The sequence below is a fragment of the Notamacropus eugenii genome, chromosome 1, assembly GCF_028372415.1.
Source record: "Notamacropus eugenii isolate mMacEug1 chromosome 1, mMacEug1.pri_v2, whole genome shotgun sequence".
In the NCBI taxonomy this organism is placed as follows: domain Eukaryota; kingdom Metazoa; phylum Chordata; class Mammalia; order Diprotodontia; family Macropodidae; genus Notamacropus; species Notamacropus eugenii.
The window spans coordinates 255,179,378-255,205,279 of record NC_092872.1 but is presented as its reverse complement, the minus strand read 5'-3'; the positions used below and the strand labels follow the sequence as shown (position 1 = coordinate 255,205,279).

Here is a 25,902-nt window from a genome sequence, read left to right as displayed (position 1 = left end):
CCATCATAGCTCCTGTAACATTCGACTTTGCCATTTTTAAGCATCTTTGTCAATTTGACTGGGATGAGGAGATTAGACTGGTTCTTGGATGATGGATACAGCCAATTGAGCACATCATACCTGAAGACTTTCCAACCTGTCAGACCCATCACAGGAAATGTTCTTTGGACATAAACCGCAGGGTCATCTCTGGGCCATGACGAGGCATCCATTGGAGAAGGCCTTTAGAAGGTCATTATCTAAATGCTTATAAAAATGATTTGCCTTATAAGAAAAGAAAATGCAGTTAAAACATTTTAAGTTATAAAGCAGTACTTGAAAAGACCTTAGAGACTGTTTGTGGAATGCCCCCTTGTGACCTCAGCCTCTGAGAATCCCTCCTTTCCTATGGGCTCAGACCCAGGCTGCCTCCTCCATGTTGTCTCTCCCATTAGAATTTATGTAGGGCTATGTCCAGTCATTTTGATCTATATCCTGTCACTGGACCCAGATGCCTCCAGAGAAGAGAATGAGGCTGGTGCCTTTGCACAGCCCTGCCTCACTTAAGTCCAATTCACTTTTGAGTTATGACATCACCTTCCTGATGTCAGGATCCTCTTCAAGAGTGAAAGACAAACAACTACCCCTTATAATTTAAACTCCTTGAGGACAGAGATTTTTTAAAACTTTCTTTGTATCTCTAGCACTTGACTTAATTCTGGGCATACAGTAAGCACTTATTAAATGCTTGTTGAATGTGGAATAAATCACTTAGCCCTACCCCTTCATCTTGTGCATGAAATAACTGAGACCCAGGAGGGGAAGTGGGCCACATAGTGACCCGGAGTAGCTTCACCTTCTGAAGCTACAAACCACAGCATGATTTCATAGGGGAAAGAGTACAAGATTGGGATTTGGAAGACTGACCCACTAGATGAAGTGATCACAGGCAACTCACTCCTCTCTCTGAACCACTTTCCTTGTCTGTAAAAATAGAGGTGCATCGAGGATTTGTCTAGGGGCAAAGTATTTTGTAAACCACAGTTCACAGAGTTTTGAACCAGAAAGAACCTTAGAAATTCCATTTTTTAGAATAGGAAGTTGAAGTCTACAAAATTTGGGGTTTGCTCGTAGTTGTAAGTGGCAGTTGTGTGTGATTTGAACCCAAACCTTCTTTAACGTATTGTGCAAATGAGAATTATTAGTATTGTTAATAAAACGGTAATGAGAAGAAAACAAAAAAGTTCTTTGATCTCTAAGTGACCTCTTCAGAAATGGAGAAATGGAATAACCGAGCTATCCAGATGTTCTTCCATCCTAATTCCCCTGACTAAAGCATTTTCTAGGCCCTCACCACCCTCCTCAAAACTTGACTGTGGTCATGATGCATTTTTATTTGCCCTTCCTCAGCTGGCCTGGGATCTTATCCTGATGGGCTTGTTTTATGTTAATGAAATGGAAGGCCAATGAAGGAGGCACTTCAAAAAGCTGACGCCAGAGGACACCCTGACCTGCTGCTTTCCTAATTTCCTGGCCAACTGAAACTTTCCCAATGATCCCTTGTTCCTGAGGCAAAAAAACTAATTTCTCTTAAGAAAATCCCAGAGTAGAAAGAGACTTCAGAATTTTTCTAGTTCATCCCATTCCTGACCTGGAACCCCCTCTGTAATGTCTCTGGCAAGCGGTCATTCAGCCCCTGCTTGAAGACTTTCAGCAATGGGGACTTCATCCATCCCCTTGTGGACATCTTTGTTAGGAAGTTGAATTTGTTGGTTTGAATTGTTGTTAGTTATTTGATGAAAACTGGCCTCTCTGGCAGGCCATCATTCCTCATTCTGTTCTCTGGGCTGAGCTGAACCAACAGAATTCCTTTTTCCCATGAGAGTTCTTCTTTTGCCCTCCTACTTTTCCTTTGCCTCATTCTCCTTGGCCATCATCTTTAGTCCCCTTTTCTTTCTGGTTACCCATCTTTGGACAAATAACATACCCAAATGAAGGGTGCTGAGCATCTATGAGCCAATTCAGGGGCACTAAGAGGGAAATGAAGTGGGAAGGAGAGTATTATCTGCTTTTGGATCATACCTGCTGCATCGATAAGCTCCCTGAAGAGAGGAGCCTCATCTGCCTCATCAAAGCTCTGTGCCTCCTTCTGTGCTTAGTAGAATTCTCACCGCACAAGGTTGGCGCTTTAATGTTTGCTCAACTGAACTGACCTCAGGTCTTTAAGCCAGGATCTTTTATTTCATAATTACTATTCTTTGCTTTTGCTCATTCTTTTCATGGTTTGCATGGCTGTTTCTACATGTGATTGAATGAATAGATGAATGAGAGAAAGATGGGAAGGTACCCAAAGAAATGACAGCATCTTTACTCAGAATTATCCCTGCTTGGAGTAGTTTCTCAAGCCTTTTTCTTTCCTTCAGACTTACCTTGTACAAATGTCCAAGTTTCCTGCTGTTGTGTCCATACCATCAAGAACGTGGCCCAAGTCACCCTATGTTTGGCATTGTCTGGGTCACCCACCAGAATAAAAGATTGTAAAAACCTTTCTCCTAGCTTCTGCTTGCCCGATTCTAATTTTTTATCAAATCGTTTTCTTCAGTTAACTTTTGCATCTCCTTTTCCATTTGTCCAATTGTCCTTTTAAGTTCTTCTGTGATTTCTTTTTTCATATTTTTAGAGTCATTGGTCAGTTTTTCTTTTATTTTTCTAATTTGGCTTTTAAAATCCTTTCTGAGCTCTATCAAGAAGTCTCTTTGTGCTTCAGACCAGTTTATATTCCCTTCTGAAGTTTCAGATGGGAGTACAATCTCAATGCTGACCTCTTTGGTATTTGTGTTTTGGTCCTTGTCCTCGTAGAAAGATTTTATGGCCTTTTCTTTTCTACTTTGCTTCTTACTCATGATAATCACCCTTTTCCTGGCTTTTAAAGTAGATCTCTGCGTCTGGGGCACAAGGGGTTCTGATCCACAGTTCTTGAGCCTAAAACTTAAGACTTTGTGTATTGTGGCCTCTGATTCTTTCAGCTAGAAGCTAAGATGCTGCAGCTTACCTGGTGCTGAACTGGCTGGTGTTAGAAAGCAGAGGCCAGCTGAGGTCTTTTAGGGTTTCCTGGCAGTTACCCTGGAGCTAGTTCGTTAAGTGTGGGGTAGGGGTGGTCTGGCCACAGGAGGTCTTCTCTGCTGAGTTAGAGCATAGGCAAGCTCAGTGGTTGGTGATCCCATCTACACTAGTGTCTTCCCAATTTCCCTGGGGTGCTGAGGCACACCTGGGGTCTTGGTGTTAGTGGTAGTTGGCTTCATCCCTCCAGGGCTCAGAATCTTCTCCCAATTTGCTGAGGTGGGGCTGTCTGGGATAGCTCGGGTCCTGCACTGGTCTCCTTCAGCCGCAGCAAGAGAGACCTTCCTTAGTGATCTTCCTAGCCTCACAGGCTAAGAGACTGTTTACCCCTTCTGCTCCTCTCACTGTTCCAGGGTTTTTCCCGGGGAGATATTCTCTGGGCTCGTCAAGGTCAACAAGGGAAGGGAGATAGCAATTACTGATCACTCTGCCATCTTAGCTCCCCAAAACCTTTCTCCTAGATTCCCCCACTGGATCCACCCAAAGAGGCCAAGTTGAGGGACTGTAGTCCTTGATCTGCAGGAGAGAGGAGAACTGGATTTTGGACCTTAGACTCTAAACCAGGACACAGGTACAGGCAAATGTACCAGCGCACAATTCTATATCCCAGAATGCTCATGATGATTGACCATACATTATACTTTGTGGTAGGGTCTTAATCTGTGTGTGTGTGTGTGTGTGTGTGTGTGTGTGTGTGTGTGTGTGTGTGTGTAATGGACCCCTATGGTAGTCTAGTGTAGCCCATCTCTTATCAAATATCATGTTTCAAAATAATGGAAGGAAATGCTAAGTTTCAGTTAGAAGCCTGGCCCACAGACCCTCTGAAATATATTGATGGAGGTCTTGTAAGACCCTGGACCCCAGGTTAAGAAGCCCTAACCTCATCTGTGGTTTTAGGGTGCTTTACATCAGCTCATCTGATCCTTACCCCTGGGAGGGAAGCAGAGCAGGAATTTCTACTCATTTGACAGAAAGGGACCATTGAGGCTCAAAGAGACAGACTGAATTGTCCAAAGTCTGTCAGTGCCCTAACTCTGATGGTGTCTCCTGACTCTACCCACAAACGATTTCTTATCTGGATGTTTCTGCCCCTTCTTGGCCCCATTCTGACTTTCAGATTATACACATCTCATGGGGCAGGTATTCCTAAACATCATTATTCAGGTATAAAATAAGATGGTCTTTTATTTGTCCTAAACTTGCCAGTCTACAATTAGGAGCTTCCTAGTACTAGAAGCTTGGTGGGGAAATCAAATATTTCTGCTTTCCCAGGATGGTGCCTCTTCCCATGCTTTGCATCCCTGATGACTGGGACTGAGGGCTTTCTTTGCATTTTCCTCCTTGAATCTTCCCATAGTCTCTTAGGCACAGGGTCTGGCCCACAGCAGAACTGAATTCAGTGAAATCTGTCTTCAGCAACCCCAGCCTCTCTGTTCTTATGTTCTTTGCCCCACTCTGACATCCTCTTCCTTCCTTCAAGAGTGCCTGCTGACATCTTCGTTCCCACATCTCTCCTACGGAAACCAGCGTAGAGAAGAAGAATGGGATAGTCAGTCACACCTCAGTGTAAATGAGTTTTAAGTCCCTGGATCCACTAAGTCCTAGGGGGAAGAGGGAGGAAATCTCATATCTCCTTATAAAGCAATTCCAAATGTAAATGAGGTAGTGAGTGAAAATGGAAAAGAGGCCTGAATTCATAGTTGGAGGACCTGGGAACATTCCCTGGTGGGCTACTAATTATCATCATCATCGTTACATTGTTACAACAGTGGGACCTGGGGCAACCTTTTAGAACCTTAGTTTCCTCATCTGTAAGATGGGGATAATGCTTGTATCACCCTCCTCAGAGAAGAAAATACAGAAAGTAATTGACAAATCTACATGAGAGTGAGCTGGTTATAGGGTAAAATTTGGAAATAACCCCAGAGATCATCTAGTCTGATCTCCTCATTTTACAGATGAGGGAACTGAGGCCCAGGGAGGGGGAGGGACTTGTGCCTGATCATGAAGTTGGTAAATTTTTCTTTCTCTATGTGGAGGCAATCATGGTTAAGTGACTTATGCAGGGTCATGTAGCTAGCAAGTATCTGAGGTTAGATTTGAACTCAGGTCCTCCTGACTCCAGGGCCACTGCTCTATCCACTGCACTCCCTAGCTACCCCAAGCTAGTGAGTTTCTAAAGCACAATTAAAACCCAGATTTCCTGATGCCAAATCTAGTTAATTTCTCCCCACTAAATCAAGCTGCAAATGGTGTGTGTGTATGTATGTGTATATGTGTTCTTGTGTGTGTGGTGGTGGTGATGGTGGTAGTGAAAAACACAGGACTGACATTTCTGACCCACAAATTGATTCATGATGGTCCAGTGTTTGCTCTCCCGTAGAGATAACTGGTTATAGTAGAAAGAGCAAGGATCTGGGTTCAAATCCTCCTTACTTATCTAATTGCTTCTCTCAGTTTCCTTTGCTGATCTTCATCCACTAACTTAGGGGTGACCCACAAGTCCAGGGCTCTGTCCCGGGCCTCCCTGTCTTCTCCCTTTAGACCACTTGCTTGGTGATCTCAACAGCCCCCCTGGATTTTAATATCATCTCTATGCTGATGATTCTCAAATCAGCTTATCTGGTCATTTCCAGCTGCTCATTGAACATCTCAACCTGGATGTCCTGTAGACATCCCACCGGGACCTCATCATCTTCCCTCATCCCTTCCAAACTTCCTTATTATTATTGAGGGTGCCACCATCTTCCCTTTCACCCAGGGGTATACCCCAGGTGTCATCCTCATTCTCTCACTCTCTCTTACCCCACACTCATGTCTAATCTGCTGCCCAGACCTCTTGATTTGAACTTCATAATATCTCTTTCATGCTCTCTCCCCTCTGGCACTACCACCACCCAGGGGCAGCCAGGTCTTCATTACCTCATACCTGGACTATTTTAATAGCCTTCTGGTTGCTCTGCCTGCTACGAGTTTCTCCCAACTCCAATCAATTCTCCACTTAACTATCAAAGTGATTTTTCTAAAGCTCAGGTCTGACTATGTCACACCTCTACTCAACAAACTCCCATGGCTTCCTATTTCCTCTAGGTTAATATATAAAATCCTGTATTTAGTATTCCAAAGACTTCATAACCTGCCCTCCCTACCTTTCCAGTCATCTTACAGCTCATGGCCCTTTTCCTTCTTGTATTGTTCCATGTGGTGACACTGACCTCCTGGCTGTTTCTTTAACAAGACTCAGCATCTCCCAACTTCATACATTTTCTTTGACTGTCCCTCTGCCTCAAATTCTCTCCCTCCTCAACTCTGCCTCCCAGATTCTCTCAATTCCTTCTGGTCCCAGCTACAGTCCTACCTCCTACAGGAGGTCAAGCCCTTTTTGATTCTAGTGCCTTCCCTCTGCTAATTATTTCCAATCTTATATAGAGTTTGCTTTGTGCATATTTATTTGCACATTGTCTCTCTCATTTGATCGTAAGCTCCTCGTGAGGACTGTCTTGTACTCAGCACTTAGCACAGTGCCTGGCACATAGTAAATAATTAATAAATGTTAATTGGCTGACTGACTTTATCATTTTATTACCTATGAGATCCTGGATCTTCTACCTCTTTAAGTCTTAGTTTCCCTATCTGTAAAATGAGTGGGTGTAGCTAGATGATGGCCAAGGTCCCAAACAGCTCTAAACGCTGATCCTAGGCGAATGACATTCAACTTCGGTTGCTTGCATTTTTCCCCATTTGGTTTTCATAAGAAACGACTCTCTGAGAGGAGGCTGAGGGAAGCTATATTGAGAAGGGTAAGTGATGTACAAACAAAAGATTTCAATAAAGTTTTTAAAAAATGAATTGGTTCCTGTCTCAAGTACTTTCATGAGTCTGCGATCTCATTGCCTGCCTGTCCTATATGACTGTGGTCTCTGTACTCCCGTTTGTTTACCATAGGAAATCCACCCAACATTGGGTCTGGGGGGAGGGAAGCCCTTCCTCACATTCTCTAGGATGGACATCAATGGATACAAATGAGGAGCATGATCTTGATGGGGTTTTCTTCCTCTCCATCCCATTATTGTTGAGGTACGAGGAAGTTTGAACTAGTTTAAATGGAAAACTTACTTTAACATATTTTCTGGAAGGTCAGGGTGAAGGGTAGGCAAGTAAGAAAGAGAAAAAGAAAGGGTTCGGGTAGAGGTGGGAACCACTTTCTGAATTGTGGGGAGGCAGCCCTGGCCAGCAGGGGGTAGCAGAGGCTAGAGTTCTATTCCTTGTCATTGCTGTGGAATCCCGAGAGTCCATGATTCTAGGCATGGACTGCAGCATTAATTCTTTAGTTGAGTCTGGGACCTGAGTGATCTCAATCCAGATGATAAGACTCTAGCTGATCTGCCTTAGAGAGATCTGAAAAAGGTTTGACTGGGCACAGTAGAAATATGACTGTAAGAAAAAAAGTTTTCTTAGATATTGAAAATATATTCTTCCCTCTCACTTTGTATGGGATGGACCATCAAGCCTCCATAGAGCTGTCAGTTGTTGGGGAGAAGAAACAGAGGACCACAGAGATTAAGATTACCCAAGGGCATGCAGTTAGCTACAAACACAGCCACAACTGGAAGCAAGAGCTCCAGAATGCCAGTCAAAAACATCTTTCCATAATACTAGTGAGCAAATTCTGTTGGTTTTGTTTAAGCTTGGCTACAAAATCACCAGGCAGATAGACTTTGTTTTATTCAACTGCACAGTGTGAAATCTCAGAATGTCCTCTATTTCTCTTTCTGTTTGATCCTTTGTAAATACCATGGCACCCAGTTTATTCGACTGAAGAAGTATTAGAGTCTTCTCCAGATATTCAATTTCTTCACCTGTTTCATTAAAGGTTCCATCCAGGTCATCTGTGCCCTGAGGGCTCCCTCTAATGTTCTAAAGATAATCTCCTGGGGTGAGAGTTGGACTGGTGGCCAGAGTGTAGAGAGGGCAGTCTGGCTGCTCAGCTTCTTCTCTGGCATGATGGGCAAGACAGGGGTCTATAGAACCCTCAAGGATGTCCTCTAATCCTCAGCTAGGAAGGCAACAAACTTCCCTATTGGGAGTTTTTTCTTAAATTGGATTGATATTGGTTTCCCTACAGCTTTAATCCACTGGTGTTGGATCTGTTCCTTGTTTGCAAGAACACATTCCTTGTTTGCAAGAACATGTTCTTTGCAGATAGTAATCGTTTCATTTCCAAGTTCTCCCCATGCTAACCATCCCCACATACTTATACTGATCTTCTCAAGTGATATACTTTTTGATCCTTTCAACATCTTGGTTGCTTTCCCCTGGATGCACTTCAGTTTACCAATGTCCTTCTTTTCAAAAAAGTAGCCCCTAGAACTAATTGAAAACAATATTCAAAACGTGTCCCTCCCTCTACTTCAAGATTAAAAATGTGTTTTGACTAGGACTGAGAGGTTTGGGATTATCTTCTCTCAGCACAGTAATGATTTTCTTATTAATGGAACCTAAATCTGCATTAGCTTTTTTTGGCAGGGGTGGGAGGGGTAGGGAGGAGTCTGCCATGTTACCCTGTTGACCCCGGTTGAGTTTGCTAAAAGTCCCAAGTAGCTTTCACAGGAATTGTTGCCTAGCCCAGTCACTGCTATCCTGTATTTATTTGGTTAATTTTGTGGTAGCCAAGTATTGGCATTTATATACACCATAATTAAATTGTATCTTATTGGGGTCTGTGTGCTGTTGTTTCAGCCCACTGAGATCTCTTGAGATCTTATTTATGTCATCCTACATGCTGCACTTAGCACAGGGCCTGGCACATAGTAAGCAATTCATGTTTATTGAGTGATTTTGACCAGATTCGATGTCTTCGTGCTCTATGTCTTTGTCCAATTCATTGATAAAAAATGTGGAAAAGTATTGGGTGGTCATTTCACCCATGATGGGAGGTGAGGGCAGTGAAGGCACTGGGGGCATTCAATGTAATCATATCTCCCCCCAGCCCTATGCACTTTCTCCTCATTTCTATTTCTTCAAATCCTTGTCTTTCTTCAAGGCCAAATTCAGTTGCCATCACCTTGGTAAAGCAATGATTTCTGCTCAGCCTGCCTGCCTCACATGCCTTCCCACTCCAGTCCATCCCCCATTCAGCTACCTCCCTAAAGTATAGGTCCAGCCACATCAGGTCCCCTACTCAGTAGGATCCAGTGATCAAAGATGAAATGCCGTGCTGGGCATCTGAAACCCTTCGTAATTTCCCTCACCTCCCCAGTCTTGTTCAACCTGTACCCTGTGATTTGGTGACACTGCCTCCTGGCTGATCCTTACACATTACACTCTCAGTCCCAACTCGATGCCATCTCACTGACTTTCCCTCATTCTTGGCAAGCTCTCCCTTTTCATTGAAGTCCCAGTTAAAGTCCCATCTCCTACAGGCAGCTTTGCTCAGCCCCTCTTCATTCCAGCACCTTTTCTCTGTTCATTATTTTCCATTTACCCTATAGATACCTTGCTTTGTATGTAGCTGTTTACATGCTGTTTCCTCCATTATATTTTAAGATCCTTGAGGGCAGGGACTGTCTTTTGCCTCTTTTTGTATCCCTAACCTTTTAGCACAGTGCCTAGCACACAGTAGGCACTTAATAAATGTTAATTGGTTGATTGACTGAAGCCTTTCCTGGTCTCTCCAAGTCTCTACTTCCTGTATATTCTATTGATCTCTGTGTTTGCTGTGCTCCCTGTAAGTTCCTAGAAGACAGAGATTTTTTTATCTTTGTCTTTATTCCCCTAGAAAAGATAAGCTCCTTGAGGGCAGGAGCTGTTTTGTTTTGGTTTCTGTCCCCAGCATCTTGCACAGTGCCTGTCACATAACTGATGTGTGATCAATACTTGATTGATTAGCACTAATGTAGTACCTTGCACATAATCAGTATTTAATAAATGACTGCCAATTTGAATTGAATCTTTCTTCCCTTTTATCCCACCCTTACCTGTGTAAGCACACGTTTATAAGGCTCGATTCTTCTCTGGTGATCTTAGTTACCAGTGTTGTAAGAGGATGGGAAATGGCCCATGGCCCATGGCCCATCCAGTCTGACCTTTCATCTCTCATTGGGGCATCTGGGGACAGTGAATCTTGGTCTGCAGCAGGGCTGCCTTAAAGGAAGGCCCTGCTTCTATTGAGTTTTCCAGGACTCAGAGAAGAGCCAGCCAAGTTCTTCTACTCTTCTCCAAATCATATCCATCTTCCTGCTGGGTGAGGCCTGTAATGTCTTCATTGGGCTGGAGTTTTAGATTCCTGGATAAACACAGACACCATCCCTTTCTCACTCCTTTGAGCTCTCCTCAGTCACTGACACCTGGTCTTAATGTGAAAGGAGAGGGCATAACATGTATCAGGGAACAGTGACCATGGAAGGGAGCTTTGGTCTACGTAGTCACAGGGTTGGGAGTAGAACCATAGGGTAGTAGATTGTCATGTCCTTCTGGCTGCAGTGGCAATATGGATTTGATTAGGGTTCTCTGAGAAAGATGTGGAAACAAAATGGGGGTGTGGAAAAGGTGGATTGGCTCTCCTACCTTCCAAACTGGGCAGCTCTTCCCCAGGGCAGAATCCCCAAACTGAGTAGATTAACTCCCTGAACTTGAGGGACAGCGGGGTCTCTGGAAGCTTGGGTCCAAAGGGGATGCTATGCGTGCATGCCTGACTGGTATCCATACAATGTTAAGACATTGAAGGGAAAGCCTCTAACACACTGGGTGGTTCCCCGGTAGATATGCACAGGAATCACACAGGATGGGTAGGCATAGGTGGGTTGTGATGTGCATCACTTTTACATCACAGATTCATCCATGGATGGAAATATAAATTCACTCGTCTCTTCTTCCTTTTCAACTCTGGTTCCAGCTCATTGACCAAGATACAAAGAACGTAAATGTCTCAAGAGCAGAGACTATATCATTGTCTGCTTTTGTATCCTCAGCATCTAGCTCAGTGAGGCATACAGCAGTTGCTTAATAAATATTGATTGATTGATTACTACATGTTCTGATGGGCCAGATCCAAGGGTTTCCATCCAATTGCAAGCCATAGACCAGACAATAAATATTTTTCATCTGATTGGCTTTTCCTACATAAATTGTTAGGCTGAACTCTTGAGTGATTATGACTTCCATTTTGTTTCATCCAGCCTTTGCATTGTTCTGGAACTTAATGCAATCAGCACAATGCCATGACAGAGAATCCTTCTTTCACACAACTGCAGCCATGATGCTGGGGGACTACATATTTTCCTATTTAGTGGCTAAGTAATAATAATCCAAGGATCACTGAAAAAAAGTTATCTCTGTTTTTGTCCCTTTCAGGAAATCTTCAATGATCTTAACCCATCCATGAGAGACATTTCAATAGAGGTATGGTCTCTCTAACCTACAAGTGTGCACTGTATCTCTTCTAGATTGTGTGGGGGAAGGAAGAGAAGGAGAAGGCAGAATGGTGAGCCTTAAGGAGCTCATAGTCTAGTTAGTAAGATGTGGGGTAATGGACATAACACTGGATCGGCTGGTAGACACCATGGGCTCGCATTCCAGTATCCCCCTCTTTTCCCCCATATGAGTCTGGACAACTCAATCACCTTCTCTGGATCTCACTTTGCTTCCACTTAGCCCCTGTATGACCCTGGACAGGTCAAGTCCCCTTTCTGGACTTCACTTTTCTGACCACACCTCTCATGCACAATCAATTCTAATGTCTCCCTATCACCTCTAAGGTCAAATACAAACTCTTTGACATTTAAAACTTTCAAAAATAAGTTCCAACTGATCTTACCAGACTTTTCACACCTAGACCTCTCTCATACTCTTTGGTCCTTCCAAGTTGGCCTTCTTGCCACTCTTCCCTCATGACATTCCATCTCCTACCTCTGGACCTTTGTATAGTCTACCCCAATGCCAAGCATATCTTCCCCCTAATCTCTGCCCTTACTAAAAGGATTTGTTCTGTAAAACTTGGATAAATCATTGTTCTATGAAGTTTGGATTCAGTCAAAGGGCCACACTTGAAGACCTAGAGGGCCACATGTGGCCTCAAGGCCGTAGATTAGCCACCCCTGGGTCTCCCCTGGTAGAACGTAAGCTACAAAGACTTTCTCCTTTGTCTTTTGGTGCCAAATATAGTGTCTGGCAAATAATATTCCAAGATTCAAGGTCAATTTAGCATCTTATAGAACACAGAGCACAGAATATCGGAGCTCAGGGTTTGGAGATCATCTAGCCCATTTTACCTCATTTAGAAGAAAATTCATTTCATTGATTCCTTTTGTTTTTTACATCATTCCTGAATATCCCCTGCCTCCCAGAAATTGAACCTTCTCTTGAAACAAAGAAAAATATTCAAGTAAAAACAGCCTATGACTATATCTGATTCTATTCCACAGCTCCCTACGTCTCTACCCAGAGGAAGCATGTATACTTCATTATGCTCTCCAGGGTTGATAGTGGTTTTTCACTTCCTCAGCGTTTGACTTCAGTGCTCAGGAATCTTTTCGCTTCATGTCACTGTAGTCATTGTATTTCTTGCTCAACTTTTGTTTGTTTTTCAATGTAGCACCAAACATTTCTTTTTGCAGAGGAAGATATTCAAGGGGAGGATGGACGAATAAGCCACTATCAGGGAGGCTGCACTGGGGATTTCTGCACTGGATAGGAGCTTGGGCTAAGTCTGAGGATCTCTGTGGGAGCATAGGCTTTAGAGCTGGCCCTGACCTTGGAGGTCATCCAACCCACAAAACTACATCCTACAGATAAAGAAATTCAATCCCAGTGAAGTCATCACATCATGGGATCACAGATTTAGAGACTGGAAGGAACTTTAGACAGTCTAGGGGTCCTTAACTAGGGTCTGTGAGCTTTAAAAACCCCAACAACACTTTTTCCCCAATAACTTTTCAACATCATTGGTTTCTTCTGTAATCCTGTTCATTTAAAATGTTTTTCAGAGAAACATTCCATAGGCAATGGCTCCAGGCTGCCCAAAGGGGTACAGGGCACAAAAAGAGTGAGGAACTCGTGACTAGTCTAATACTCTCATTTTACAGATAAAGAAATTGGGATAAGAGATGTTTAATGATTTGCCTAAGGTTACACAGCCAGTAAGTGGCAGATTTAAGACAGGAACCTAGGTCCCAGACCTGACTCAATAGCATTTACCTCCCTGGATTGTTGTGAGGATTGAATGAGGTATACTTGTAAAGTTCTTAGTGGCGAGCCCGGCACACAGTAGGCATTTAATAAATGCTTGTTCCTTCCCTTTCTCTTCTAAATCCTAGATAGTTCAGATTCCATACTTCTCCCTCCAGTGGGGGAAGAGAAGGAAGGAAGGAGTAAGGGGACTGACATTTTCCAGGCAGCAAGGAGCAGTCACAGACTTGAATGAATCATTACTTCCAGTGTAAATGGGGAGCATCCCTTTTGGGTATTACATGTCACTAATTATTTAAACTTAAGGTCGTATCTCAGTTTCATTAGGTCTCAGTGGGTCCTGGACCATTTTTTGCTCAGTCTTTTAAAAACTAGAATTGAGTAGAAAACCCCAGGCCCCAGAGGTTCCAGAATCCCAGGCACTGATTGACTGGGTGTCCCAGGGGCAATTTGCATCAAAAAGCACGCTATTCTCATTGAAATTCTCCTCATGATTCATTCAACCCAACTGAGAAGGAGAGGACAGCTCCCACATTGGACAACCTGCAATTCCCAGACTTTATGAGCATGCTTCAAAATAGGGAGGGAGGAGAGGGGTTGGCTTTAGTGGTCTTTTGTCTCCTCCCCCTGACTTACGTTCTCTAGTTACTGTGGCTGCCTGCAAGTGTTCAGTCAGGCACTTTTATGTTGCTTGGGATCCGTTATCCAGTGTTGTCCAGTCAGCTCCGCAGGACTCCCTCAGCATGCCTGACAGCGAAGAAAATCTCAAGAAGAAAGGCCTGGCTACAAGTTTAGGGAAGACCCTGGAAGGCTTCGAAACCAGGTACAAAGCCAGAGCCCACTCCTCTATGGGAGCAGTCCCATGATTGGATGAAGGGGCAAGCTATGGTTAAGAGCTCAGGGCATCTGGAGTAGTGGGGCACTTCTCCCTCTCTTTCTGAATGTTTGTTCTCACAGGGGACCCGGTTCCACTTTTTGATGGTTTTTGGTTTGGGACTTGTTGAGTGTTGGAATTTTGGAAATTTCACGGGTGCATAACAGATGTTCCCTCTGGAAAGAAGGTGACCATTTTGCTTGAATACTGTTGTAAAAAGAGTGCTGGATTGAATTCTAGCTTGGCAGCTTACTAGCTGTGTGACTTTGGTCAAGTCACTTTTTTTTCTTGGTTTCAGTGTCCTCATCTAGGATATGAAGAATCACTCCGAGTTGTAAGGGACCTTAGGGACCACCTCATCCAGTCCCTTTTTTTGTATATATACATATATGTGTATCCACATGTATGTATTCCTTAACAATATTTATGGTGTACTCGTTATACCAGGTGTACTGGTTTAGGTACTAGTTGTTCCAACCATTAGGATGTGAGCTCGTTGCAAATTCAGATCGTTTCATTCTTTGTGCTTGTGTCCCCAGTGCCTAGCACAATGTCTGGTATATAGTAGGTGCTTAATAAGTACTTATTAATTGAATTACACACGAAGATATTAAATTCTAGACAGGTGGCTTACTTAAAGTAACTGTCCCTTACGTTCTGTGATATCATCAAATGGGCCAGAGGGTGGAGGTGGATGGGATTCCATTGATCAGAGACATCCTGAAAAGAAAAAAATGCCATTGGTGGAAATTGGATGTAGCAACCAGGCTGTAGCTAATTCCCGAGTATTGTGGAGTGTACTGAATCCTGGTTGGATTGAACAGGAATGGAGGGGAAGCATCTTGGGATGGGAATGTCTGGGAGATTTCTGGGGAATGATGGGATAACCTCAAAGACAAAGGAAGGTTGTGGCCTCTCCCTCTGATGTCTCTACTCAGGACACTTTTCACAATGCTCAGTTCCCTTGGTCACCCAATACTATGGCTCAGGGCTCAGAATCTCGCAATTCAGACACATTGTTCTTGAAACAGTCTGTTTTTACACTGTTTCATCATTGCTTACTCCGTACAGTCATTGTTCTTGAAACAGTCTGTTCTTACAGTGTTTTATCATTGCTTACTCCATACAGTCACACCTTGTTTTGGAGGGAGGAATGGCATGCTAGTAGGCTATCAATCAAGCAATCAAGCAATGAATCAATGTTTATTAAGCATCTATTTTGTGCCAGACATTATAAGTACTAGGGTTACAGAAAGAGGGAGAAGACAGTCTCTGCCCTCAAGGAGTTTACAATTTAATGTTACCTAACCCTACACACAGTCTCTATCCTGATTCCACTGTCTCTCTCAGGGTTGCCCAAGCTCTCCTCTGCTTGACTTTAATGCTGGGCCAGGAGTCCAGAAGACCTTTGCTTGAGTACCACCTCCTAGCTGTGTGATCTTAGGCAAGTCACAATGTCTCCGAGCCTCCATTTCCTCATCTGCAAGTGGGGATAACAGGGGCACCTACCTACCTCGTGGATTATGAGAGTAAATGAGAAAATGTGTGTAAAGTGCTCAAAGGATAGAGACAGGATTTGTGATGTTTCTGGCATAGAGAACTAGTAGGTGAAGGTCAGCAGCCTCTACAGAGTCAGAGAGGCACCTGGAGCATTGGGTGGTGAAGCAATGCTCCCAGGGGGCATGGCCAGTTTATGTTGGGCAAGCTTCTCCTGACTCTGAGGCTCTCTCTAGTGTGGTCTCTCTGGTGCTTCGAACATTCGAGAAGTGGGATTCATTGTTATCAGTGGGACATCAGGGTGGGATGGTGACTAGAGAGCAGGCTTGGAAGCTTGGTACACTTGTGACACTGCCCTCAGTGCCCCAGGAAACCCTCTAAGAGGATAAATTGCTGAGAATTTAGACCTGCAATGTAGACTGCTTCTCCCTGGGATTCCTCTAATGCTGTTGAAGTCAGAGGTCTAGTTTCAAAAGAAAAGTTGTTATGTAAAGTCCCAAAACACTGCCTTGTTTCCCAAGCTCCATCTTGCCACCTGCCCAACCTGCCTCCCTGACCCTCTTATCATTATGTGAATTTATTCCCAGAACACCCTCTCACCATAGCCACTGACTCCTACTGGGCATCCACCCAACTTCAGGCTTTCAGACTGGTTTCCTAAACCACAAGCTTGAGAGTGAGAACAGGGCTATCCTTGATCTCTCTGCCCCTGTTGCCCAGCACAACCCGTGCCCTGGGTCGGCTCTCAATAGATGCCTTATAAATGGCATTGGATTCCCACTGCTCCTTGACACCCCACATTGACCTGGCAGCACTGGCTTCCTCTTGCAGCCACTCCTACCATGGCAAGAAGGGGGAAGAAATCTGGTCTAGGTGCCCCCTGGGCTTCTTGCCATCTCAGCCCCACAATGACTTCAACTACCCCCTCCAATCCCCATCTTCCTCCTTTTTCCTGGGGAGAGAGAGTGTCTCCATTTCTCTGACTGCCCCAGAGAGGAAGCCACCTCATTCTTGCTGAGCTGGTGGGTCTGCAGAGGACCAGCAAGCCCTTCTGAGCTCTCTGCTGGGCATCTTGCTGTACCTTTTTTCAATGGCTAAATAATTCCACAGGCCCACTTTAAGTGTGATTTTGCTCTCTCCTTTGTGCAGAGGTCTGCCCCCTGAGTTAGAAGACTGAGTTTAAAAGCCTGATCCAGGCTTGGGGGCAAGAGTCTTCTTTTCCTAAAATATCCAGTCTCTCCAGCCCTCTGTCCTTGGGACTAAGGCACTGTCCCTCCTCCCCAGCCTCTCTCCTAGCCCTTGTGGCCTCTCCCCTCTGGTGATTTTGGAGTGGAGTCAGATTGCTCACTCGGCTGCTTAGCTATCTGTGTGAATTTATGTCAGACTCTCTAAACCTCAGTTTCCTCATCTGTAAAATGAGGGGCTTAAACTAGAGGGTCTCTTAGGGGCCTGCCAGCTCCAGATTCTTTCCTATGACTAGGTTCTGTTGAGATCATGAAAGGGGTCATGAGCCCCAGTTTGGGGGAGGGATATTGATTGCCCAGTTTCCTATCAAGGTGGGAGTCATCTTGGTTACATCAAAAAACCAGTGACCTGGACCCCCATATTGGAAGCTGAAGACATGGTAAACCCAGACGAGCTACACCCTGGGGGAAAAGAAAACTCTGTTTGCTAAATACCATATCTTCGCTTCCCTTTCTTACTCTGAACCCAGTGGTGGTCCAGATACCCCAGGACTCCATACTGAAAGTGTGGGTCATGGTGGATCCTTTCTCATCAGCTCTGGGAGGGAGACCTTCTTGTGTCAAATGACTCTGAGCTACATGGGTTTGGAAATCTGTCTTCTTCAATCCTGTGCTCACCTCTTCTCTCCTATCAGGTTACCCTACCTCCAATCCATCCTGCACAGGCTGCCAATTTTATTTCCTGTGGATATGGTACAGAGCACCTGATTTAAGGGTCAGAAGAGTCTGTGGGCAGGGTGAAAGTGTGGTTCAATGAGCCTTGATAGAGAAGGATTTTAATAGAGATGGTATGGGCATGGAGTGAGGGTAGAAAGGTATGGTAATTCGATAGGGAACTTTCAATCATGAAGAATGACCTACGAAAAGGTTTAGCAGCCAGAAAGAAGAGGGTAATACTGGAGAATGTGGAATAGGCCATTAGGCTGAAATGTAGCTTGGGTGAAGGTGAATGGCATGAAACATTTCAGAGCAGTGTCACAGAGACCATGGGAGAAAAAATTGTCCATAAGCAGTGGTCAACAATATTGAATGATGCTGTGGGATCAAGGATGATGAGTCCTGAGAAGAGCCCATAAAATGTAGCAAGTAGGCATCACTGGTGGCCATGAAGAGAGCAGTTTTAGTGGAATAATAGATCCAGAAGCCAGATTGCAGGAAGTCTGAAGAGGGTATGTGTAATGAGGAGGTGGCCTAAGCAAACATAGGTGATTCTTTCTACAAGTTTGATATCAAAAGGAAGGAGGGTGATAGGGAAACACCTTCAGGGTCAAGGGAGGGTTTTAGATGGGGGAAACACAGTTTCCTAGACAGCAGAAGATGAGTTAGTTGGGGGGGGGGCAGTAGAGACAAAGACAGAGAGAGAGAGATAGACAGAGACAAAGAGAGAGACACAGAGACAGAGAGGCAGAGACAGAGAGATAGAGAAAGACAGAAGAGGAGAGAGGGAGGAGAGAGAGGAGAGAATGGGCAATGGAGCAAGGTCATACATGGAAAAGGGTGAGATCAAGAATACAAATGAAAGGGAAGGAGATGGGTACTTCCTCCTGAGTCCAGAGAGAAGAAGAAGGTGGAGAGGGAATGAATCAGAGGGTGGGGGTGATATTCAGAAGTTTCCAGGTATGGAGGAGGTCAGGTGATGGATTGAGCTCCCAAGACATGACCTCAGACCCATATAGCCACCTGACACTTAGTCTCCTTGGACTTCAGCTTTCTCATCTGTAATATGCAGGGGGAGGGTGGTGTTTGAGGCTAAATGGTCTCCTGGGTCACTTTCAGCTCTATGTCCCTCATCCTATGAAGATTCCAGTTTTCTCAGTGGACTTTGACTGTATTTTGGCTCTTCCAAAGCTGTTGAAGGGGCCTGGTTACACCCCAGCTCTATACATCACTTAGGGGTTTGGGTCCGAGGGCTTGAGTGGAACTTGTCTTCATAGCCACCCAAGTTTACCTACTTGGACCATTTCCTGCATATTTCCCATAGCTTGGGAAAACTGGGTGCCCCAGCCCTCTCCACACTACCGCCACAAAGTCCAAAATAGAGAACTGATTATTCCCTACTTGGATCTCATAGCTATTTCCCTGAGGTTTAGGACTGTGGTACCCCCATCTTGCTTTCTTTAAGGTCTGCAAATTCTAGTATTCAAGTGAATTAGACTCTACTCAGGAGGGCCTCTCTCTCACAATGTCTAGATCATCTCTGGTCATTCTCTGGGTGAGTGGAGTGCAGTGATGAGACTTGGTATTCACCTTGTTATCCATTGGCTAGAGCCTAAACTCCTCATGAATGTACTAGAAAAAGTATATGGTGAACATGACTGGCAACTGCTGAGTATTTTTGAGTCTTAGGGGAAAAAAAAGAAAAGAGATGCACTGTCTTCTTTTGTAGCTAATGTGGTTGAATAAGAGTCCTGGTCTGTGATGCACACAATTTAGTTTGAGTCCTGCTTCTGTCCAGATTGAACCTCACTTTCCTCATCTGTAAAATGGGAACTTGAATCAGATGATCTCCAAGTTTCCTCCAAGTTTTATGTTTCTGTGAATTGCTTTGGGGGTAGAGGTGATAGAGAGCATAGTAATAGCTAGACAGAAGACCTGGCTTCTAGGCTGGACCCTTTCACTGACTTGCTATATGCCATTGGGTAAATCCCTTCTGTATCAATGGGTCTCAGTGTCACAAGATTGCCACTTTAGAGCCAAAAGGGACCTTAGAAGGCTATCTAGACTCACCTGCCCATTTTACAGATGAGGAAACTGAGGCACAGAGAAGTTAAGTGACTTGTTCAAGATCACACAGCTAGTCTGAAGTAGGATTTAAATCCAGACCTTTCTGACTCCAAGTCTAGTCCCCTATCCACTAAACCCCACTATCTCTTTAATATTATCTGTAAAATGAGGGGGGTCAGACTAGATGACCTCTAAAGATCCTTCCAACTCTGAGTCTGTGATCCTTTGACTCTCCCCTCCCTTGTCTCTCACATCCAGAATTACAAGGTCCTGCTAATTTCTCTTTGATTCTATTTCTTGCTTCCATCCCTTACACTGTATTCGACTTGCTACTACCCTAATGCAGGACCTTATTACTACCCTCTTGGAAGGTTCAAATGGGACAATGATTGGGACCTCCCATTGGTGATCTCTGCTGGAACATTCATTTTGGGGAAGTGCCCAGATCAGCAGATGTATCGTACAGTGGATAGACTGCCATGCCTGAAGTCAGGAAGACTCACTATTGTGAGTTCAAATCCAGCCTCCACATACTTACTAGTTGTATGGCCCCAAGCAAGTTACTTCACCTTGTTTGCCTCAGTTTCCTCATCTGTAAGATGAGCTGGAGAAGGAAAAGGCAAACATTCCAGCATCCCTGCCAAGACAGCCCCAAAACAGGGTCCCAAAGAGTTGGATGTGACTGAAGAACAACCACCAGACTAGCCACTCCTGATTCTCTGGACTTAGTCACTCCTTCTCCCCACCCTACCACTTTTCAACTTCCCTTTTATGTGCTGTCTTCTCCCCTTAGAATGTGAGTAAGCTCCCTGTTGAGGGCAGGGACTATCTTTGCCTTGTTTTTGTATCTCCAGTGACTGGTACAGTGCCTGGCACAGAGAAAATACATAAGAAATGTTTGTCGTTATTGTTATTATTATTGAAAATGCTAAGTAGGGCTTGATTCCAACATAATATTATCATCATTATTGTAGTGATAATAAGGAAATGCAGTTAATAGAACTAAGAAGACATGGTTCAGCTCTGCCTCTAACACATGCATAGGTTGTATGACCCTGGGCAAGTCACTCTACCTGAAAGTGCTCTGGACAACCCTAAGACTATAAGCTATGGAGCAGGTACTAATCTGTGTTGGTGGAGGGAATACTTGCATCTGGGATTTCCCTAAGCTAATGAGACCATGTGTCCAGTCCTTGTCTCGATTCCTATAGCCCTTTTCAGGTTTGCAAAGTAGTTTATCACATCATCTCATTTGTGCCTCACAGCAGCCCCCTCCCTAAGGTAGGCACTGCTGGTGCCTCGGAGGGAAGAGGGATGGTACAGTGGGGAGAGAGAGCGGACTTTGGAATCTGAGGCCCAGCAGTTCCACTATCGTTTCTCTTAGGGCTTCAGCTCTCCAACTCTGAAATGAGAGGTTTGACACCCCCCCCCACCCCACCCCCACCCCCGCCATGGGCTCCTCCACCTCTGAGTCTCTATCTTATGATACACATTTTCCTGATGGGAAAACTGAGGATGAGAGAAGGAAGGTGGCTTACCTATTGCTAGTGAGGGTAACAGGGAGGATTTGAACCCTGGCCTTTCTGACCCCCAGCTCTCTTCTCCTCATACCTTAGCCTCTTCCAATAAGACCTCTCTGATTTTATTGACTCTAATTCTTCCCACTATGAGATAGGAAGTGCCTGTGAGATGGGAGGAGAGTAGGTCTGGTGGATTGGGGGAGGAAGGCATGCAAAGAGTTAACATTCCATAGCTGATAGGAATCTGTGTGTTGATTCACTGTGTCTCCTTGTGTGTTCCTCAAAGGGGTCAAGTAGGACCTTATCTCCCCCTTTCCCCCCATCATGTTCTTTTCTCCAAGGACACAGGGGAGAGAGTTCTTCCATCTGCTTGCCCCACATTCCTTCTAGGGGATTAACATCCTGAATAAATGCCCTTTGTGTTACATAGATGACTGTACTGGAAGAGGGAAGGGAAAGGAACAGAACTGAGAAGATCTGGCCCTAATTACAAGGCCTTGGGTGGTTCATTTAGCTGGCTTAGTGATGTTTTAATACATCACATTTTTAAAAAATTCATAGTACTGGAGGGTGGGGTGGTCCTAATGAGAAACTGAGGACAGACATTTTATACTCCTAGAGAGTGACCTGAGGCCCTTTCTCAGGGTCACACAGCCTGTGTGTATCAATTAGACAGGGGACCCAGGTCCTTTATTCTTTGACAAACTATGTCACATCACTTTAATTCAAATCAATATTTATGAAGCACTGATGTGAGGAGACTTGGCTTCTAGGCCTGATTCCTCCTGGTTCACTGTGTGGCCTTAAGCAAGTCATAGGGGTACAGGATTTTAGAGTTGGTGAGTAGCTTAGGAGCAGCTAAGTTGCTCAGTGGACAGAGCTCCAGACCTGGAGTAAGGAAGAGACATCTTTGTGAGTTCAAATCTGGCCTCAGAACTAGCTGGGTGACCCTGGGCAAGTCACTTAATCCTGTTTGCATCAATTTCCTCATCTGTAAAATGAGCTGGAGAAGGAAATGGCAAACCACTCCAGTATCTTTGCCAAGGCAACTCTCTAAAAGGGATCACAAAGGACTGGACATGACTGAAAAATGATTGAATAACAAAGGCACTTTAGAGATGAACACATCCCCTTTCATTTCTCCAGGAAACAGGGCCTCAAGTTCCTTATTTAGTAAAACAAAGGGTTGGAAGCAGTGTGAGTTGTTGTATTTGGAGACAGAGGACTAGGAGAACACTTGCTCAAATGTGACCTCGCCCTTCTAGGTTCTATATGTAAAATGAGGGGCCTGGCTTGGATCGCTCCTGAGGTCCTTTCCGGCTCTGGCCCTAGAATCTTATAACGTCCCTGAATCTCAATTTCCTCAGCAAAAATAAAGGAGTCAGATGAGACTCCCCCTAAGAGCTGTGATCCTATGATCTCTCTGAGCACCTCATATGCTTCCTCTATAAAAATGTGGGGGTCTGGGCTCTGTGACCAAACACTCTGCTCAGTAGAGTCAATACCAGTGCTGAATGGACTGACCTATGCTAGATGATAGAATCTCCCAACTAGAAGGGAGCTTGGAGGTCAGCTTTCCCCTTCATAACATCTGACCTCCAGGAACAGGAATCTCTCTCTTCCTTAGGTAGTCCACACTGCTTTAGTGCAGGTCTAAATGTGGAGAAATTTCTTCTTCTATAAAGCCCAAACCTGCCTCTCAGAAACATCTATCCTACTGATTTCTGTGCTTTCTTTCTGTTCTTCCATTCCATGGTTTGATGCTAATGCTGAATGGTGTATGGGGCGGGGAGATGGGGGAGAGAAGCATTCCTGCATGCACTGGTCAATGTAGGTCAGATGAGCAATATGGGTAGATGGTGCCCCCAGGAGGTAGTACCAGGGGTCACACAAACCTTCCTAGAGGATTCTGGCCTTGAAAAGATAGAAGCTGAGCTATTTTCTGATAGTTTTGCTTTGTGTGGATGGTCTATTTAAGATCCTACAGGTCTTCAAATATTTCATTTCCCCTTTACCTCTTCCCCAACCTCCAGCAAATAATAGTTACTTGAGCCCAGAAGGTAGAATTAAGACCGATAAAGATATAGACCTGTGACTTAATTCTTGCATTTGCAACCCAAGTTTCCAGCTAAATTTGGGACACTTTGCAAGAGGCTCTCCTAAATGGTGGAGAAAATACTGGTGCAATGCTTCAGGGAAGGAGTTGGTATGAGAGCTTTGGAGATGAGAGACTTTTTCATGCTTTCTTTGAGAGAGGACATTCATGGTTCCAGATTCTCTTTCGGTCTAACTCCAGATGTATGAGGAAGAGACAGAAAGAGTTTGGAGGCATCAGATATGGAGAGGAAGCCAGGTTTTCAATATGTCCCTGATTTCTAGCCTGTCTCCCTAAAGATTTGGGGGAATTTCCATTTGCATGAGATTTTTCTTGGTTTGTTCTATCTTGCTCCCCATGGGAGAGTTCATTTACTGTGTATTTTCTGGTATATTTTAATTTGTATGACTTTTCTGATGGATGTATGACTTTTTGTTTGGATTAAAAAGGTTTACTAGCAATTTACTATTTGTGATGATCTTTTGTGTAGCAACATTTGGTGAGGTTTCAAATTGATGGGTATAAGCGAAAGGCTATCCTTCCTTGTAAGCAATCAGCAAAGCTAGAAACTATTGCTTTGACAATTTTATTTTTACAAACATTTGTAATTATGATTTCCACTGCCCCTCATTGATCAACTTCTTAAAAACAATGTTAAAAATGAAAACAAAATAACTTTCCTTACAAACATGCATTTTTCAGCAAAACAAATTCCCACATTATCCATGTCTGAAAAATTTTTATGTTGCTTTCTGCATTTTAAATTTATCACCTCTCTAGAAGAAGGTGAGTAGTCTATTTCATCTTCAGTCTTTTGGTATACCACTGTATTTTTGGTCAGAGTTCTAAAGTCTTTCAAAGTTGTTTTCCTCTAGAATGCTATCATTGTATAAAAATTGTTCTTAACTTTGCTCACTTCACTCTGTATCATTTATGCTTTGAACCAAAAAATCATGCACCTAGACTTGCAATATTTAGGGGAAAGATAGATATGATTCTGCCTCAAGACCCCTCTCAGAGATGGGAGGAACAAGCTCTTGTGCCCCCTCAAGGCAGGACTCAGAGTCTCCCTTGAAGAAGGCTGGGCAAGGTTCCAGAGATCACTATCAGTGCCTCCTCTAGAGCTACCTGCTTATGTTTTTAGATACATTATGTGGATAGACACATCTTACATGGGCACATGCAAATTACATACAGAATTCCCAGTGTAGAAGCTCCTACAACTGATACAGGTCAGTCATTCTTCTAGAGCATAATCCTACAGAGATACCTAGGCCACTGAGTGGTTAAGTGGTTTGTGGATGGGGGGTTGGGGGGGGGAGGGAAGGAGACAGAGGAGAGAGAAAGAGAGGGAGAGACGCAGGGAGACAGAGAGAGAGAGGGAGGGAGGGAGGAGAGAAACAGAGACAGAGAGACAGAAAGTGCTGAGTTGACACCTCTTTGAAGTGGAATATTGTTTCTGCAGTCATGTGCACTTATTTTTGTATTATCCTGTTTTATATGTTGGTGGGGAAGTCTTGTGGTCTGATAATCATGAACACTGGAAGTTCAGTGGGAAAGGAAAATACCATCCCTGGTTCTGATAGGAATGAGACAAGGTTATAATGTGGGGACTGAGGTGGAGGGACTGTTCGTGGTTTCATGGGAAGTCAAGATCAGGTTTTAGTGGCAGCCTTTCCTTATTCTGCTCTATCAGAGATGGGGGAAAAGGACTGAGAGGCATGAGCCCTGCCCATAAAACTTCTGAAAACAAGCCTTTCTTCACAGTTTTAGCTGCTGAAAAAATACATTAGAAAAAGCCAAGGAGAAAGGGCCAGGGTCATGTTGAGGCAGAGGGTTTTTTGTTTTTTAGAAGATCTTTCCTATCCATCTCTCCCTCCCCCTGCTGCTCCCAGTTCTGGAACCATGATCAAGTAAACTCTTTGACTGTTCTTGGTTGGAATGTGCCAGTGTAATGACCTATGGCTCCATTCATCATCCCGGTAACTTTCTGGACTAAAGTGCATCTCCTGAGCCACAGTACCCTTATGTACGCTGTCTCCCCTTATTAGAATATATATAACTTGAGGACAAAGACTGACTTTGCTTTCTCTTTCTACTCTCCAAACTTAGCACAGTGCTGTCACATAGTAATCATTTAATAAATTCTTTTTATATTCATGAAAATAGCAGAAACATTGGCAGGAAGAGAATCACTGGTTGTTTCACATCCAAACTAAAGGGATTTTTGTTTCTGCTGTGTTTCTAAAAGTTGCCCATAAGTGCTAGTAAAAGTCTTTAAAAACCTCCACTTCTATTTCTGGGTGACCTATTTGTGTATTAAGTAAGAGGCACTAAGCCGTCATAATGCAAGTTAAGGAGTCAAGGTGTTGTCTGTTGGCCGCAGCAGAGAAAGGCAAAATCCAGAGACAGGGGAGTGCCAAACAGTATCATTGGTATTACTGATATACACAAAGGTAGCTATGGATCTCTGTGCATTTGGTTTGTGCAAAGCCTTTTCAATTTTATGTGTAACTTAAGGCTTGAGTGCAATGTGTGGCATCTCTATACATGGACACCACAAGTACCACACAAGATATATCTATAAGCCCCCTCACAGGGTGTGCCAGACCCCATCCCTGAGACACACTTGTTATTTCTCTGCATTTAACTTGTTCCCTCTAA

The 25,902-nt window shown here is 44.1% G+C and overlaps 1 protein-coding gene across 2 annotated transcripts in view; it reads left to right on the top strand.

Annotated features, from left to right (window-relative positions):
• Positions 1 to 13,930: 13,930 nt before the first annotated feature.
• The window catches only part of ACSBG1 (acyl-CoA synthetase bubblegum family member 1), a 111,062-nt gene continuing 99,090 nt past the window's right edge, over positions 13,931 to 25,902 (top strand). Inside the window, exon 1 of one of the 2 annotated variants that reach the window (XM_072628599.1) lies at positions 13,931 to 14,107. In XM_072628599.1, coding sequence (XP_072484700.1) covers positions 14,028 to 14,107 — 80 coding nt within the window. In that variant the 5' untranslated portion in view covers positions 13,931 to 14,027. The remainder of the gene's footprint in view (positions 14,108 to 25,902) is intronic. The other variant, XM_072628597.1, reaches the window with a different exon arrangement.